This window comes from Festucalex cinctus, chromosome 4, assembly GCF_051991245.1.
Source record: "Festucalex cinctus isolate MCC-2025b chromosome 4, RoL_Fcin_1.0, whole genome shotgun sequence".
NCBI lineage: Eukaryota > Metazoa > Chordata > Actinopteri > Syngnathiformes > Syngnathidae > Festucalex > Festucalex cinctus.
Genome location: NC_135414.1, coordinates 12,593,579 through 12,611,745, shown reverse-complemented (window position 1 = coordinate 12,611,745; position 18,167 = coordinate 12,593,579). Strand labels below are relative to the sequence as shown.

Below are 18,167 nucleotides of genomic sequence, written 5' to 3'. Positions count from 1 at the left end.
CCAACCACACGCATGCATGTGTACGTGACCAGAACCTTGCTCAACACAATCATAATACAAGCAGGATCAAGTAAATGTAAAAATCAACATTTTGCTGTGCTAAAACTACTAGATGCTACTGCTATTTTATTTTTGTTTGCTTTGCTTATGGTGTAAAGCCTGGTTTATACTTCTGCGTTTGCTCTTGCGTTAATGACGGGCGTGGATCACATCACTATGCGGGTCATCAATTTGAAGTTGGCGCGTAGCTCGTGGCCGGTGCACCTCGCCAGTTCTTACACACCGTAGATGGCGGGACGTAGCATTGCTCATGATTGGTCCGTTTGACGGCGTACTCAGATTCTCTCTCTCTCTCTCTCTCTCTCTCTCTCTCTCTCTCTCTCTCTCTCTCTCTCTCTCTCTTTCAAAATAAATCAGACTTCCTGTTCAAGCAGTTACTCAGTATTTGAGTATTCTTTTCAGTGAATACATTTTTACTTGTACTTGAGTATTTTTTTGTGACTACTTTTTACTTTTACTTCAGTAATAATATTTTGAAGTAACTCTACGCTTACTTGAGTACAAATTTTACAACTATTTTGCTACTCGACCCACCTCTGTTTGTATCACACCAACCTTATAACATGCCAATTGCAAGAAATATGAGCCATTGAAATCTTTAAAATACTTTTAAAAGAAACTGTGAAAAAAAAAAAAACACACAATACACAATATATGATTTACGGTGTCTTTAACAGGACGTGATAGATTGAAAAGACTTCTGCAGATAGTCTTTTTGGATCTACACTTTAAGAGCCACAAAGTATCCTGGTCTGAATGGCGAACTAGACTTCACTCCTTTTCTCTAAAATCTATTTTTAAAAAGACATTGTAAATATGTTGTGTATTGTGTTGTTTCCCTTCACTGAAGAGCACCAAAGAGACATTTTTTAACAAATCCAGCACATCCTAGAAGCGCTCCTGCTTGCTCTGATTGTTAATACTTCTCTTGTAACGTTGTGTGCACAATCCCACCTCAAACATCGTCAAAATTGCTTTTACAGCAACTTGAGCAGAGGAAAATTCAGTAAGAAGAAATCCAGATGTTTCCTTTGCTCCCTGAGAGTAAAAAAGAGAAATACACTGATCATAGCAGTTCTTTAATCTCACATTTCACCCAGGAAGTTCCGAGGTCTGTTATCTGACAAATCTACTCACCAAATTGGATCAGCACATTGCACTGGTCAATAATTGTATTAAAGTTTTACGTTTTACTACATTTCCTGCCAATTGGTCTCAAATATCACCCCTGTGCCTGTCCCCCAAACAGGAGCAGTTTGTCTCCGTGATCGTCTAACATCTCGCTTCTGTCAGACTCTCCACTGGTTGGCACGTTGCCAGTTGCCCAACGTGCGGGCACAGTGCTGCAAAACCTGCAACCAACAGCCAGGCCGACCCAGCAGCGCCAGCCACCACTGAGCCAAGAGCGAGGCAACAACTCATCAATTAAGTTTGGATTTTATCACCTTGACAGACTGTCATCTTAGTACGAGTTTGTTTTAGGTATGTATGATTTTTTTTTTTTTTTTTTTTTGACGGTGGGTAATAATCTGAGAAAAAAAAACTCACAGATCCATGAGACATATACTTGCAAATTTGTGCTATTATAAAGTGGCAAATTTGCGAGAAAAAAAATTACCAAATTTACAAGTAATAAACGAGCAAATTTGCGAGGAAAAAAATTTGTAAATTTACACGAAAAAAACTTACAATTTTGTGAGGAAAAAAAAACTCAGAATCTTGCGATAAATACACATAATGTAGCCATAGTCTGGACGAAGTACTGGCTTTTGTCCAACAGGAGCTAACGTGAGCTGACTAACACTAACCAATCAGAAGCTATCATACTTTTTAGGTAAATGCAAGTCGAATGACTGAGAACAGCAGATTCAGCACTTGACATCAACTTAGCTACTTGTACAAAAACATACCTAAATGTATGAAAGTGAAAATAATTCTGTAAACATAAATGTACAAGTAAATATATATTGTAGCAAATGAACTTAAATTCTTGATCCTCAGGGTGTGGACCTTCGCAAAGCGAGGCGTTTTTGTCGCTGGCAGTACTCAACCCGTCAAAGTGGAAATGCTTGAAGGGACAGCAACATGAAAAAAAAAAACTTTTTGGAACTTTTAGCCATGTTAAAATGCTAATTCTTCACCAAAAACATCACCAAAGTGGTGTTTTTCTCCATTCGCCCATCTATGAGAAATTCGAGGGCATTCTGTTCTCCAAGCACCAGCCCCTGCCAACCTGAGAAAATTAGTTGTCACATTGTGACATCTTTAGGTGTGGACCCACCCCCACACCGCCTCTGCTGACTTAAACACATGCCGACTTTCACACATTTTCACACCGTTTGTATTTTTCCCACCTCCTTCTTTCCTCGCTTCTTCACTCTCCTCCCCTCCTCCTCCACGATTTCTTGCGGCAAGGAGCCATTTTGTTTTATTGTTGATGGCTTGCATTCCGAGAAGTGCTTAAACGCAGATCTCCAACAGCAAGCTGCAGCCATCTCAATCAGGGGTGTGGTAATCACACAGGGAGAGGCGGGGTTTTACTGAACTGGGCGTTTTACTTCCGCGTTACAAAAATAACCAGCAAAACACATAATATTTTATAAAAAATATCATCACCATGTTGTCAAAGGTAAGACTTAATCACTATATGCCTATAGTTAACTGTGGAAGAACTTAAAATACTGTGATGTAATCCCTTTAAAATGATACGATTAATCTCTGCTAAAGCAATTACTATGTCCTTACTACATCCGAAAAGTTTTGGCACAAACATCAGATTATGCTGTATTTCTCGCAGGTTTCTAAGTTTGTTTTTTTCTCGCAAATCTGTGAATTTATTTCTCGTAAATTTACGAGGTGCTTTTTTTTTCCCCGCAAATTTGCCACTTTATAATGTCACAAATTTGCAAGTTTATTTCTCGTAAATTTGTGCTTTTTTTGTCGCAAATTTGCCACTTTATAATGATGCAAATTTATGAGTTTTTTGTTGCAAATTTGCGAGTTTATTTCTCGTAAATTTGTTTGGGGTTTTACAAATATTAAAAATATATATATATTTATACGTGGCCCCTATCAATGGTACTTTAACTTTAATATGCCATCGTAGCTGAGCTTCTCTGTTCAGTAATGAAAGGAATTTAAATAATTAGTTTCACTTTGTAGATAATATATTGCCAGATTGGCAAAACTGTCACTGACAACAGGCTTACAGAAGATAGCCAGCTTAGGATATAACATATATATCCACAACAAGAGAAACTACACATTATCATTTGTGTTTGGTAGCAGGTACAATACAAATGAATGTATAAATGAAATATGTAAGAGTGAGATAAAACAATGACAGGTGCTTACATTCCATATGTGTCGGTTTACCAGCGCTTAATTACAGCTCATGTGCAGCTAACAAAAGGTGACTCACAGCAGATGTGATATTCCGTAGTTGGAAAACAATCAGTGATAAAAGGAGAGATACAAAATGAAATTGCTTCAATCATAACCTTCGTGACAGATGATTTGACATCCAATAGGTTTCTAAATTTGTGTTCAATTACAACGTTTTCGCAGCTGTGTTCCCGTCTCAATTCAAATCACAGTGAAAGGTTTATTCATACCTTACCTACTGTGCATATTTTTAATAGTCAAATTAATGTAAAAGCAAATGCTCAATGGTGCTCAAAGAAAAAAAAATCTCTCAAGAATGCTGTGATCGCCGCAAAGAAAATGAGGCTGCAGGACATTTGGTGCTCGAGGCCACATGGGCTCAATTCAGGTGAGGTATGGGCAGGCCCAGTGCCTTTATAAAATATTTAAATACTCTACCTTTCATTTCATTTTGATAGTCAATTAAGTATCAATCAAATGTAACTTTTTATTACCTATAAGATGTGTCCACATCATATTAATGTAGGTTTTGTGAATCGTCTTTCAGTTTTTATTTGGTCTTTTCTACATTGAAAGCACCATGACCTCAGTGACAGTGAATAAGCAATTTAGAAAATGGATGGCTCCAATGAAAGGCACAGTGCAACATGTAGGATAGTGTTGTTGTTGTTTTTTTTTATCTTTTTTTTCTTTTTTGAATGCTTCTCCGAAACAAAAATTGGTGACTGCAAAGCCTCAGACCTCGCTATCTTTCACTAAGTTTCTCTAAAAGCTTTTTGATGCAGCATAATAAAGCAGAAATGCACAGTAATGTCTCGTGGCAAATGATAACCGACTGCCATAAATCAAACACTTACTGTTGAACACAAAAAAGCAAAGCAGCTTTATCGCCAGCGAGGAACCTTTAATTCTTTCAAAGGGAACATGACTCTTAAATTCGTTTTCTGAATGTTTTTATTTTCTACCTTCACTGTGAAAGGTCACAAGGTTTTTGAGTGAAATGTATGCACTTCTCAGGTATCTATTCAACAACCAGCAGAGATCTGAAGTAATAAATAATTACATCTCATAGCGCAGTCAGTATTTATTTGGTAGATAATGTATTTTTAACATTAAAATCTACTTATACTTTAACATGTCTATAGTCAGTTGTTATGACCAACAAAACCAAATGAAATGTAGTTAACTAAAAAAAACTGCACTTTTTAAAAGTGGATTTTCTCCATCCTGTGTAATAACGGCTTTTAACACATTCACTGCCAGCCCAGCAAAAATGCATTATTTGACGTCTTTTTCCGCCAATGGCAGTCAATGACTTAAGATGAGATGTAACCAAAATTGATGGATTTTTAAGCAACATTTGCCTTAAAAAAAAAAATAAAAAAAAAAAAAAAAAAGGAAAAAAGGAGGCTGCAATATAATCACAAAATATATTGGCACATTGTGTTTAACACATTCACTGCCAGCCCAGCAAAAATGCATTATTTGACGTCTTTTTCCGTCAATGGCAGTCAATGAGTTAAACAATGCTGATGGTATACGGCAATGTGTCATGTTGTTTCCCGCTATAGCGTGTTGCTGGCTGCTGCTAGCAAAGGTGCTACTGTTACTAACAGATGTGTGCTGTGATTGTATGCGCTTTGCCGCATTGAAACATTATTTGAAACATGTTGTACCAGTGTTCAGCCCAAAAATCAATTGATTTGCTTGTCAACAAAGTTTGTCATACCCACAAAATGAATAATGAGCTGCATTAAAAAGAAAACGTTTTTCCTCACTGCTTCTTATTTTTGGAGGCATCATGCCTACCAAGAATGCCTCAAGCATGCATTGATGACATGACATCTTAATTACATACAGTTCACATATTTAGTAGATTACATTTGTCACAGAACGTGACACTTGTAATGGAGACTACTGGCTCTGCTTGCACCAGGCACTTTATTTTCATAAATCCCTGTCAGTGTTTACATTTTTAAATCATAACAACATTCTGAGAAAATCACAATGTCTACGCACCGGTTAACTGTTTGTGGAACAGCCGCGGGCTACTCGTGATCATTCATGATGCCATGAGTACCCACCCCCTCACTCATACACCTTGATGATGAGCTCCAAAAATAGAATGTAACATTGTTATATAAAAATAATTTTATTTAATCTTCTTAACATATTCTAATCCAAAAACGTGTAAATGTTTTTTTTATATTTTGTCCTTCACTCCCAAAAATTTGTTTTTTGTTTGTTTTTTATCCAAGAGCATACAGAAGGCTTTGATGCTTCTGACATGAAAACGTGGCTTAAAGAAATAGTAGTTACACAAAAAACGGCCAGCAGGTGGCAGCAGGGTATAAGAGATCAGCAGGGCCATGTTGCAACAAACTCTATTTGACAGTGTTTTCACCAGGAATGTGAATAATGATAAAACTTGGCTATATTCTAATGTTAATTTCTGCAAAATGGAAACAGATACAAATATATTTTTTTCCTGATGAAAGAAGAGACTCTAAACTTTCTTTTGGTAGGTTCCATGTTTTTATAGCAATACAACACAATATTCTGTGGGCCTTGCAAAATCAGTCAAAATCCAGTAAAACAGGGGGTTGCTTCAGCGAAAATGTCTGGGAGTGAATGAGTTAATTTTAACATTTAATTATTCATCATTATCATCTTTTATGTGAACTTAAACATAAAATAAATAAGAATATAATAAGAATAATCAAACAAATCAAACGCTTGATAAAAATTACAACAACAAAAATGCATTTTAACAAAATAGACCCAAAACTGACAAAACCTTGAATGTTTTTGCAAACATAATGAAACCGTTGAAATTAAATCAGCACACAGTGAGCGTTTATTTCTCGCCTTGCAGGCTGAACTCAATAATCAACCGGTGGCAGAGTCACTATTTCGATGAACTCTTCATAATTAACAACTCCGCCTGGCTTGATGTTTGCTTCTTTGAACAGCTCATCCACTACAAAAAGGAAACAGAAAAGAGTTTAGCTAGTTTCAAAGAATGTACCAAAAGACTGAAATGGCTACCAGTGAAATGAATTTCTAAATATTACTACTTTGTGGTCAAAAGGTCAATTTGGGGCTAGACTAAATTGGTATTATTTCCGACCTCTGGGGAAAAAAAACAGTGAAAACTGAAGAGTTGTGATTTCTTGGAATATGCCAAGCATCGACATGTTTGGATCCAGTGTCAACTGCATCAAGTATGACAGCAATTCTCTTGGCTGTTTGGGCATGTCAGAAATGTCATCATCAAATGGAAGAGCATCGTCATGGTGATCATGATGTTGGTGATCCTACAGTCACAGGGTTTATTAAGCAAACTGTTTACATTGTTACTGGTTTACATTTACTGAAGCATCATATCATTCATTATGGGTATCAGAGTCTCAAAAAAAAAAAAAAAAAAAAGTATCACCTTCTGATTTACCATTGTTAAGTTTGGTCTTTCTATTATAATTTTATATTTGTTGCAAATAAATCCAAAATTATGAAGGAGATTTTACAGATCTGAAACATGTTTACTGGTAGTGTTGTCACCTTTACCTTGAAAAAAATAAGTTACTTGACTGATTTGCTTTAAAAGTAACTTAGTTACTTTACTGATTACTTGCTTTAAACTAAGTAACTTAGTTACTTTGACTTAACTAACTTAACACTTGTTAATGCACGCATACATTGAGTTCCTCCACATATTGACTCGGTTCACACGCATATTATCTTCCCCTTCATCTGACAATTAGCGTAGATTTTAAACATAGAAGGGCCAAAACATGCCTTGTGAAAATTAAACTGCACTAAAAAAAAAAAACTAGCCACCAGAGGGTGCTATTACTGCACAAATGGAAATCAACCTGACTTTTTAACAGATGTGTTCCTTTTAAATATTGTGAACATGACGACGATATTGTGGCAGTTTTAATATCACGATATTGCCCTTATCGTTACATCCCTAGTTACTAAAATCATTAATTTTTCAAAAATCATTCCCAATTTAATACATTTTGAAGAAACTTTATTTGTACTTATGCTGACATTGTTATTTACGTCGCAACACATGCAGTGCATCGTGATGTCGAATGGTGGCTCGCTCTCTGCCAAGCAATGCAAAACGTGCATAACGAAAGCGAGGTAAGCCTCCAAGTGTTCCTAATGAAACAAAATGCAACATGCCGTGCACTCGTCATTCACCAGACACATTCAAAAGTTTTGATTGTCCCTTTAGGAACGCAGAGGCTTACCTCAATTTCTTACCCGTTTCGCATTCATCGGGTCGACATCATCAGCAGCTCATGATGTATGTAATGAGGGTACTCTATTACATGGTATGTGGTCACGTACTGGTTGATACAGTATTATCTTTGCATTCACAAAATGTGCTGTATGTATTCTATTGTAGCATCATATGAACTCTGCTCTAGTGTGACAACGACAAAAAAAAAGGTCACCTTGCTCCTTCGTGCTTGAGTCTCTATCTGATATCAGGATAACAAAACACGCCTTTGGCGGATGCCACATGCGTCAAATGGAAAGTGAGCTGTCTGTTTGTGTTTGTATATTGACACTGACATTTTTGTAATGTATTTGAACAGACTGTCCTTAGTCATGGTGATTGAGCCTTTTTCGTACCTTCTTTGACAGTAAGTTTCTCTCCCAGCATGGTGAGCTTGGCCCTCAGCTCCGAGGCTTGAATGTATCCTTTCTTCTGTTTGTCTGTCATCCTCAGGGCTTCAAGAATTTCTGTTTTAGGGTCTTCCTGTTGTATCTGCCGGTGCATCATGGTCAGGAATGTAGAGAAGTCCAAGCTCCCGGACTTTTCTAAAACATGATAAACTTAATCAGTTCAAGTGAAATATCCATCAAACAAGAATGAGTTATGCAAAAATCTCTTTTAACAAAGCTACTTTTTTTTCTGCACAGTTGGTTTTGCTAAACTTATTGTGAAACAACATCGTCTGCACAGCAACAAAGTGAATACAACTTAATTGCTTCCACTAATGAAGTCCCTTTTTCTGCACACAAAACAAAATGTACTGCTTTCAGGCTCTGGTGTGTCATTTTCATCTACTAATCACTAAATTATTTTCAAATCGTAAACTGAGTATAACGATATGATGAATGCATTCTGATTAATCAACCATATAATTAAATGCCTCCTCCGATGAAAATGGTTTGATCGGCATTCGCAGGATCACCCAAAACAACAAAACTGATTTCCACTAAACAGTGCCAGTGGGGCAAATTTTTCCTAATGATAAAATATGGCATATGCAAGAGGTTGGCATCTACTAAGGGGATAATCCATATTGGGATTGTTTGGGCTTGGAAAAGGTCTGTACTCTAATGGAAGCCATTCTAGTGAAAATGCAATTAATTCTGATACGGCTAACAGATTATTTTTGGTGTTATTACCAATTTTGTGAACTTGAAGATGTCTTTCAATTTCACCAAGTGTGGGGCTTGTACCGAGGCAGCGCATAACTGTGATCAAGTCCTTGACGTCAATCCTTCCCTTTTGTTTCTTGTCATACAATGAGAAACACTCCTTGAACTCTGCAAGCAAAATTTAGTTGTGGTTTAAATGTTGTTTCAAAACGGTCCGTAATCATCAGAAAAACAGTGTTGGTCCGTAATCAAACAAGCTCACGAAAGTAAAATTAACTTTAAGGAGGTAAACGACAATACTCAACATGGCATGAATCACATATTTCAATTTCACTGCAGGCTGATTTGTATAATTTGAGCGGAACACACAATGAAACAGGCACACTGGCAAGTCCCATTCAAGCATTTTTTTTTTTTTTTTTTGTTAATGATGGGGAAAGGAACAGCTCTGTGACGCATGCTGCCAAGAAGTCTTACCATTGATTTGAGCTGGTGTAAAGAATTTAGCCTGTGGAATGAAATAACAAAACGTCCAATCAAATCACAAAAAAAAAGTTGTTTTACAATCAAGAAATTTCAAGTACTAACACAAACAAGTGTTCTTACCATTGGAAGTAGTTAGGTTGCTTTCCAGGAAGAAGAAATTAATTTCCTGAAGTCTGTCCCTCTACCTGTTCAAAGTCCAACAGCACCAAGCCTGCGTGTAATTTAATATAGGTTGCTGTGGAAACACAGATACCAGATCCAAGGTGCACAGTTTAACCCTTTCACTTCCAAGTGAGCCACAAGGACAACGCTTACAAGATAACAACTGTATTCTGTTCAACAAACTGTTGATTAAAAGTGTGCCCACCCCCGGTATGCCATTACAGAGGGACCGTCCCCGATTTCCACATGATATTGCAGAGGCGTGTCAACCAGGACAGCCCTGCAACATCCACAGCTTGAGGAACCTCGTGCGGCTCTCTTCCACCCCCAGGGCCCTGCCACCAAGGAGCTTTTTAAACCAGCTCTGTGACTTCAACCCCAGAGATAGGAGAGCCCGAATCAGAGTTTCCATACTCTTCTTCATACGAAAGCGTGTCGTGGAATTGAGGAGGTCTTAGCATTCTCAAACTAACAACGTCTCACGTCAAGGTCAGCAGCACCGTATCGTATATATCCCTGATTCCCCACTATACAGTTTTAATGGCGCACTGCTTCCTGAGACGTCAAATAGTGGACTGGAATTTCCTCTGAGCCATCCATAAGTCTTTCTCCATGCCCTCGATTACCCATCAGCTGCTTCTTGGTCCCACAGGCCAAAAAAGCTCGATGTGCAGAGAGTGATATAACACCTTGTCTACCAACCCACCTCTACCTCTTGAATCCCGAGATGGCAATTAAAAAAAGAATAAGCCAGTCATTTCATGTTTATGTAAGAGAGGTGCTGCAGACCTCGCGCTCTGCACTTTTTTGTTTTTATGGACCTTTATTTAAACAGAAATGTCCCACTGAGATTAAAAACCTTTTTTTCCAAGGGAGTCCTGTACAAGAGGTGACAGAAGTTACAGTTGCAGCAAAATTAAAATGACATACATGTCAGTAAAAACTTAGTTTCAACGTATTTTAAATGACGTAAAAATTAAAACCGGTACAAGTTAAGGCGTCTGTATGAAATGCTCTCAGTCTGAATGTAAAGTCACTCAGATAAATTCTGTGAACTGCCAGACCCAGCATATATGAGTAAGTTAAATACTGTACTGTAAAACCAACAAATGCAGTAAATACAGAGTGGCAAATGTAACAGGATTACCGTGTGTGTGTGTGGGAGAAGAGGCAAGTTCTTTATATTAACACACAAAAAGCACTGATTTTATACAATCTATTCTTTTTTTAATCATTATTATTACTAATGTCATGACTGCAGTGAGCAGCCAGGACAGTGGGTGTTGAATACACTGGTGGCCTTAACGGAGTGCTGTCGAAAACGTAATCCGAGCAATGCTGTCAAATAATTCAGCAACGAGAAAAACATAATAGCTATAACTCATTGTAAAACAGAATTTACAGAAGTGAGCGCGTCAATGAATTTTGAGCTTCCGTAATTCGGCAATTGTCAATAGTCGGGACACATTTGCGCCATCGTCATTCTGTCAATATTTCACCCCGAACAAAATTGTAATCGTCAATCTATCAACATTATTTTTAACCACACTTCCAGCATGCTAAATTACATTTTGTCAGCACTATTTTCCACTTGACATTCTGTTTTCCTCACTAAAGTTGCCACATGGTTGTAACTGCTGGGAATACTTATTCTCAGAGACAATATACCCTTTTTAACACCCCTCAGCTGTTCAAGAACCTGCCTGACAAAAAATAGCGCACAGAAGGACCCCTTAGCCGTCTAACAAGGTGCCTGATGTAAACATGTGAAGTAACAAAGTTAAAAACCTGAAGAGTTCTGATTCAGTGATCTTTCTTTATATGTAACATGTAGTAAGACCAGGGTTCGGGAACATACACTAAACCAGGGTACTTGTTGCGTAATACCGGGTCGTTCCATAGATAGACAACCCAGAGTGCCACTAGCAGAACAGTAATACTAAAACTATGGAACAAGAAAAGACCGTTGCTGTCTGGGCTCAGGCCATGATGCCTTTGATGAATCACCATGGCCACCATTGCAAAGAAGGTGAGGAGAAAGAGTTCAGTGATTTGTCCTTCTGTGACCAAGTACCTGCGGTGTAAATGAAACAAAAAAGCAACTCAGGCCACGACACAACTGTAAAATGAAAAGAACAAGAGACTGGACAACAAACAGGCATGCAGATGCTTAATAATTGAAATTACAGTGCAAACTAGCAGGAAGCTGCCTTGTGTTAATACAATGCAAATGCTCTCATTTAACATTCAATTATGTTCCAAATACGTTTGACCCTGGAGTTTGCCCTGAAAAACTGTTTGTCATTGGTGGAAGTGATAAAGTTGTCCTTGCCAAGAATATATGTCTGACTGTGCAAGAAAGACAATGGGGCCTATTAAAATGTATAGTATTAATATGGAGGTTGTTTCTCCTACTCGGGGCCAGTTCGCCCATAAGGAACTCAAGACACGTCGTCTCCAGGGCCAACACAACAATGGAAACAAAAGAAAGAAAGAAAATATACCTTCACCTCGTTATATTAAAACTAGTTATTACTACTATTAACTCTTAATGTCAAGTCAAACTGGTTTTACTATAAGGAAAGTAGACATGAGTGTATAAAAATTAAAAGCGGAACAAGATTAACCTTTTTGAAATCAGCATTCCTGTCAGGAGCATAAAAAGAGAAGCACCCAGCCACACATGGCAAGAAACCAATTGTAAATAAACATGGCTAGTCCATATAGAGTAGTTTTTATTAAGTCTTTTTTTTTTTCTTGTAAGATTAAAAAAATATATATCACACTAAGTAATGTGTAGTAAAAGCTCACCACATTTATATAGCGTAAGAAATGGGAGAATGTTCCCAAATGTAGACTTCGTGTAACAGTGAAAAGTTAAAACATTAAAAAATAAAAATCTTCTTTTGAAGAACATGAACTGACCAGTAATAAAGTGCGCTGGGTACAAGTAACAGCTGGCCTGTGCGTGGAATTTTCTTCTGCTTTGTAGACTCTGTGAAACATCCAGTGAAGTAGATGAAGAGAATGATGAAGAAGGGAATATACCTAAAAAAATAAAAAATAAAACACAGATGGCTTCTTATGAACTGCACTGGTTGAGTTACATTCATTATTTCCGCTTTATGGGGAATAATTATGCCAAATGCTGCATATATTACAGTATACTATGCATCCATTTTTATGTATTTATTTATTTATTTTTACTTTTCATCATGTATCATCACAAACATACTGTAGTACTGTATTCTAAAATTACATTAATGTACAGAAATGAAATCTTCACAGAAATCTAATTCACTCAGTGCAAGACATGGATCTGTCACATATTCTTCTCTTTACATTACCAGTGATTTTTAGTGCAGATTTTTCTCTTTCTTTCTTTCTTTCTTTCTTTCTTTCTTTCTAAGACTGACTGTATCAAGACTTTAGTTTTATATGACTACAGAATGTGTCAAAACACACATGAGGAATGCAGTAATACATTCATTCCCAATGATTATGGTGACAACTTACCACATTAAGTGCCCCAATTGTTCATCATAAAAATACAGCAGCTCAAAGGATTCAATCTGTAAATAAATAAACAAGCAATCCCAAATTAATCATTAAAACACATTAATCTCAAATTACCTTCGTTGTTGTTTTTAATGACTACAAGCCAACACACCATCGTTTTCTCTTGAGCAACAGTGACACCTACTGCATTTTTCCTGTTGTCAATAGAATGTGGCTCTAATGATGTAAGAAAACATTATAAATTAATCATAATATTCATAAGGGTGTATGAGTACTTTGGATGTCAAAGATAAATAGAAAAGTGTAACAAAAAGGAAAAAGCCTGAGGCCCTGAGCTTACCATCTTTGAACAATGGATTGGAATACAAAATCCAAATTAAACATTTGACTCAGCCAGTCAAACGCATGATAAAAATAAAATCTCTTCAAGCTTCATTATGTAATGTCGCAAAACTCTTGCCAAATATTAGCTCACAATAATACACGTGGTCCAAAAACGGGCTATTCTGCTGCTATACTGCAATCTTTGTTTTCACATAACATTAGGCAATCACACCCAAAAGCAAATAATGCAAATTTTAACATTTATTTCAATGCTGTATAAACGGTGTCCAATAGTATCCCCTGAAAATTGTTTTTACATACTGTAACTGGTACTTTTGCGACCCAGACTTAATTCGAGTCTTACCAGTGAGGCGGGTTTGAGGTCTTTGATGATGGGGTTCTCTCTGACTGACAGATGGAGCTTGTAGCCACTTAGAATGAGTCTGTGGTTGATGGAGTCTCCAACCAGGTGGATGCTGGCTCCCATGACAAAAGTGATGATGCAGAGGTAGACTGCGGAGCGAGGAAGCGCCCTTGGACTGCGCTCAATCAACTAACAGGAAAAGTGACAACGGATAGACAAAATTTGCCTCAAAATCTCATCCAGTTGCTCTGGGAGTTCATTTCAAATCATTTCTCGCCTCATTCAACATTTATTGACTTTTATTGCCGTGTCCTTGGCTATCTGAAGACAGATGCGTACTGACAATGTGTTCCCACTTACCCGAAGCATGAGGAAAGGTGTTAGGACATTGTAGGCCATGTGGAAATAGTCTCCGGCGCTTGGTTTGTTCAGGGGAAACCACTCAAGCGGAAGCACGATCTATGTTCAGTACACCAAGAAACTGATAGTGGTCATTGCTTCATGGGTCAATTCCACATTACTGTACAGCAAATGTGAATCTGGGCAACATATTGACTTGCTTACCATGACAATAGGCCGTCCAAAATCAAGAATCCAGTTCTGCAGGGTCAGGCAGAACCACAAATCTAAATGGAAGTCTTTCCTTTTCTTCCGTGGCATGTTCTGCTTTGAACTGAGTTTGCTGCTGAAACAGACAAATCCAAGTAAACACATTTCAGCACATAGTTTTTATTATTATTATTTTATTTTTATATCGTTGTCCGCAGCCCTTGTGAGGATTTGCGGTTCACAAAATAGATGGATAATGGATCGTCAACACTACAAATGCAATTCACATTTAAAAAAAAAAAAAAAAAAGTGTGTGGTAGTACTTCATATTTTCGTTTTTGTGTCAATCTGGTAAACAAAAATATATGCAGTTGATTCACATTGTTTTGTGTTTAGCTAACAAAACACAATGCAACTGACTATTTTGAGACTAGACTTTTTTTTTCATTTAACCTTTATTTAACCAGGTTGATCCCGTTGAGATTAAAAACCATCCATCCATTTTCTTAACAGCTTACTCCTCACAAGGGTCGTGGGGATGCTGGAGCCTATCCGAGCCATCTTCGGGCAGTAGGCGGGGTAATATATACGGGACTACGTCGGCCTGAACTTGTGACAAGCATATTTTGTTATTCTTACTCGATGACGCTGTCGTGATAAGGTTACAGCACCTCCACCTGGCGGTCGGGAGGGGACGAAATAGGGCTCAATGTTTAACCTTATCTTTGAGGTCAGTTTGACCCCATCCAATGTTTGCAGTCTCTAAAAGAATGATTGGCATTATTCTCTTTTTGTGTATGTGAAATTACTTGTAATTTAATTGTAACAACCAGGTACATTAAAAGTAAATTAACATTTTAAATGATGCACAAACTTGGAATAACATTAAAAAAAAATCTGTTTCGCCGTAGGTCCAAGGCTGATGTGTACAACAATGCAAAAAGGACATGACAAATTCAATTAAAATATTGTTACATTAGCGTACCCATTTCTTTTTTAGTCAAAGTTTTTTAAGATAAAAAAAAAATTTATATTGCATGTGACTGTTTCTTATTTTCAATGTTATATTCACTAATACCGCATATCATCACACAGCCATATTATGAACAGCAATTAAAATCGAATATGATGCAGACCAAATTCTTGTAATAGGCAAAACTTAAATGATTAAGATAGGTTTAATATTTTCCTAAAATTATATATATTCACATTAAAATGACGTTTGTGTCTACCAAAGGACCTTCGTGTAGCTATCGATCACTATAATGTTGTTTAATTTGTCATTGTGTGTCTTTACAGTTAAAACAAAAATACAATATTTGACAACGAACATAAATAAATAATCTGCATTAAGTGCTCCTGCAAAAGGAACACAACCAGCTGAGAGCAGTCACAAACCGAACGCTATTAGGTCCATCATCTAATTGTACAAAACCTGGTTAATACACTCATGTTGAAGAAATTTGACTGCTGTCGATACCAAGATATCTGGTACAGACTCATACAGTAGTCAGCCTCCATGTTTGTGTTTGTATAGTAAGGACAATACTTTTATTAATAATCAACAAATATGGATACAAATAAGAATCTGAAATGCACAGACTTTCAGCAGAACTGTACAAGAAATGAATGAAGCAGACACGGCGATACCTTGATGCACGTAACGAACCGTTTTCGCAGAGAGCAGCTCAGCAGCATAACAGTTTACTGACTTAAAAGCAAACAACAAACTGTGCTCTCTTAGACCCCAAGCGAATACAATAAGATACGTTACTAAAGCTGGTATTAAGCTATCTTAATAAAACGCTTCAATCAAACCAACCTATTTTGTGTGTTTGTTCGAAACGTTAAAACGTTGTCCCGACGTTTCCGTATCGTCTGCATGTTCGGTGCGGTGTCGGACTACGTAGCTCCAAACAGCAATAAAGACAAAATGCAAAATGAAACCTCCCGTTGTGTTAAAAGTTGACAAAACTTGCTTTTTTTTGTCATGAGTCCTTAACTTCCTGTTTACTTCTTAGCCCCGCCCCTATCTACCAATCAGCATGCAGCTGATGTGTGACGTCACACCACCAACCCTCCCCACCCCACCCCATTCATTTAGTTTCAGTGGGCATTCGATCTTTGGCTATAATTTGGTCTGATGAATAAATAAGCGTACAAATAAACACAAATATATGGCAACATTATTTTAGATGAGACGCTTCTTTGGGCTGCGTCCCTCAAGCGACGCAAAGCTAGTAGTGACAAAGTTTCTAACTGTTAAAAGGCGTTCTGTTCTGTTGTGGATAATAACACATTACACGGCATTGAGAGTGGGAAGGTCATTAATTTACTAAAAAGTACAGCTTATATCAGTTTATATCTTCACAACTTGCAAGACAGCAGTCACCCTTGTGAGCGCCATAGTTGCTTCCCTCCATCCTACAGCAGCCATCCATCCTTGAGCCGATTGTAGGTCCAAGGCTGATGTGTACAACAATGCAAAAAGGACATGACAAATTCAATTAAAATATTGTTACATTAGCGTACCCATTTCTTTTTTAGTCAAAGTTTTTTAAGATAAAAAAAAAATTTATATTGCATGTGACTGTTTCTTATTTTCAATGTTATATTCACTAATACCGCATATCATCACACAGCCATATTATGAACAGCAATTAAAATCGAATATGATGCAGACCAAATTCTTGTAATAGGCAAAACTTAAATGATTAAGATAGGTTTAATATTTTCAATTATTGATATAATTTATCAATATATTTTGATTGAGTCATAACACAGTGGTTTCTCATGTCCTTGTCGGATTATACGTTAACAAGGATGCATACACATTGTGCTGCATAAGGTCGCACACAATGCAACAAGATGCAACAAAAAACTGAGAGGGTAACATTTTGGGCAGACACAGTAAAGAAAGCCCACATGGGCTGTGTCCAAATGTGCACTCCCTATTCCCTATATAGTGCCCTACTGAGCGGTCACGCCATTTTGTAGGGGTGTCCAAATGTCCAGGCAAGAGTGAAAATGTAGGGCACTCAAAATTACTCACAATGCACTATGAAAAGTAGTGAACATCCTGTAGGACGTCAAATTGGTCGATAATTGCCGATCATTTTCAGCCAATTTCTTTATCTGTTTTATCTATATGATATAAAATTGGTCGATAATTGCCGATCATTATCGACCACCGATATTAACGTGGCTCCCTATTGTTTTATTTTTATTACGCGCAATTGATTGGAAAAACGGACTCTATTTCTGTCATTACAGCCAAGCTTAAAATCTATTTGTTCCCACTTTCATATCATACTGCCCCAAATCTTGTTGTTGGTCATTGTTGTCGTGAGTATTTTTGTTTTGTTTTGTCTTTGTTTTTAACCAACCTTGACTTTAATGTTTGATTGTACGGTGTCACTGTACTCTGACGGCACCCTTATTGACATAAGAGAAATCTGGAAGTCGAACAGTATAAAGAAGAAGAAAAATAGGGATATCTGCAGGATTTTTTTTAGAAATGTATTATTATTATTATTATTATTATTATTATTATTATTATTATTATTATTATTCTCATTATTATTATTATTATTATCTCCCGGGGCTAAAGTGGGGCTTGACCAATATGTGGAAGGTGAAAAAATAATTTATCAATATATTTTAGAATATGCTGGATGGGCATAACACAGATTTGTGACAGGGCAAAAAACATTGACTTTGGAATTGCAACTGTACATTTAGTTAATAATACAAATACAAATAATGTAAAAACTGCAACACTTGTGGGAAGATAATGTCCACATCTGTTTTTCATATGTGTTGGCTTCAAGTTAGACAGACTCCAGCTGCCGACATACTATTGCACAATATGCTGCAAAAATACTTGCATAATAACATTTTTTATAATGACCTC

At 37.0% G+C, this 18,167-nt stretch overlaps 3 protein-coding genes across 11 annotated transcripts in view; 1 reads left to right on the top strand and 2 right to left on the bottom strand.

Moving 5' to 3' along the window:
- adamts7 (a disintegrin-like and metallopeptidase (reprolysin type) with thrombospondin type 1 motif, 7) overlaps positions 1 to 5,221 on the top strand; it is a 93,484-nt gene extending 88,263 nt beyond the window's left edge. The window contains exon 24 of the mRNA XM_077518973.1: positions 1,310 to 5,221. Within this exon, the coding sequence (XP_077375099.1) occupies positions 1,310 to 1,458 (149 nt within the window). The 3' untranslated portion in view covers positions 1,459 to 5,221. The remainder of the gene's footprint in view (positions 1 to 1,309) is intronic.
- Positions 5,222 to 5,417: 196 nt separating this feature from the next.
- Positions 5,418 to 10,110, bottom strand: calml4a (calmodulin-like 4a). Of its 3 annotated transcripts, XM_077518986.1 has the most exons (5): positions 9,457 to 10,110; positions 9,328 to 9,358; positions 8,878 to 9,018; positions 8,095 to 8,283; positions 5,418 to 6,424 (listed from the first exon to the last, which is right to left on the bottom strand). In XM_077518986.1, the coding sequence occupies exons 1-5, from the start codon at positions 9,457 to 9,459 to the stop codon at positions 6,327 to 6,329; spliced, it is 462 nt and encodes a 153-aa protein (XP_077375112.1). In that variant the 5' UTR covers positions 9,460 to 10,110; the 3' UTR covers positions 5,418 to 6,326. The 3 variants fall into 3 exon arrangements, with proteins under 3 accessions (XP_077375112.1, XP_077375113.1, XP_077375114.1); XM_077518987.1 differs by lacking the exon at positions 8,878 to 9,018; XM_077518988.1 differs by lacking the exons at positions 8,878 to 9,018; positions 9,457 to 10,110 and having other exon boundaries at positions 9,328 to 9,360.
- Positions 10,111 to 10,309: 199 nt separating this feature from the next.
- On the bottom strand, positions 10,310 to 16,267 carry cln6a (CLN6 transmembrane ER protein a). Of its 7 annotated transcripts, none has more exons than XM_077518981.1 (7): positions 15,924 to 15,967; positions 14,270 to 14,387; positions 14,066 to 14,164; positions 13,706 to 13,894; positions 13,015 to 13,070; positions 12,424 to 12,546; positions 10,310 to 11,572 (listed from the first exon to the last, which is right to left on the bottom strand). In XM_077518981.1, the coding sequence occupies exons 1-7, from the start codon at positions 15,950 to 15,952 to the stop codon at positions 11,302 to 11,304; spliced, it is 885 nt and encodes a 294-aa protein (XP_077375107.1). In that variant the 5' UTR covers positions 15,953 to 15,967; the 3' UTR covers positions 10,310 to 11,301. The 7 variants fall into 7 exon arrangements, with proteins under 7 accessions (XP_077375107.1, XP_077375105.1, XP_077375109.1 ...); XM_077518979.1 differs by lacking the exon at positions 15,924 to 15,967 and adding an exon at positions 16,077 to 16,267 and having other exon boundaries at positions 10,312 to 11,572; XM_077518983.1 differs by having other exon boundaries at positions 10,313 to 11,572; positions 14,270 to 14,390; positions 15,905 to 16,019.
- Positions 16,268 to 18,167: the final 1,900 nt, after the last annotated feature.

Excerpts from the sequence above, each read along its gene's own strand:
- calml4a (XM_077518986.1), bottom strand. Across the intron at positions 9,019-9,327 it reads TACACCAGCTCAAATCAATG|AGTTCAAGGAGTGTTTCTCA; the intron begins GTAAGACTTCTT and ends TTTTGCTTGCAG. Across the intron at positions 6,425-8,094 it reads GAAACTTACTGTCAAAGAAG|TGGATGAGCTGTTCAAAGAA; the intron begins GTACGAAAAAGG and ends TCCTTTTTGTAG.
- cln6a (XM_077518978.1), bottom strand. The coding sequence starts at position 16,138 with ATGCAGACGATACGGAAACGTCGGGACAACGTTTTAACGTTTCGAACA. Across the intron at positions 14,391-16,076 it reads CGAACAAACACACAAAATAG|CAGCAAACTCAGTTCAAAGC; the intron begins GTTGGTTTGATT and ends TGTCTGTTTCAG. Across the intron at positions 14,165-14,269 it reads TTGGACGGCCTATTGTCATG|ATCGTGCTTCCGCTTGAGTG; the intron begins GTAAGCAAGTCA and ends TACTGAACATAG.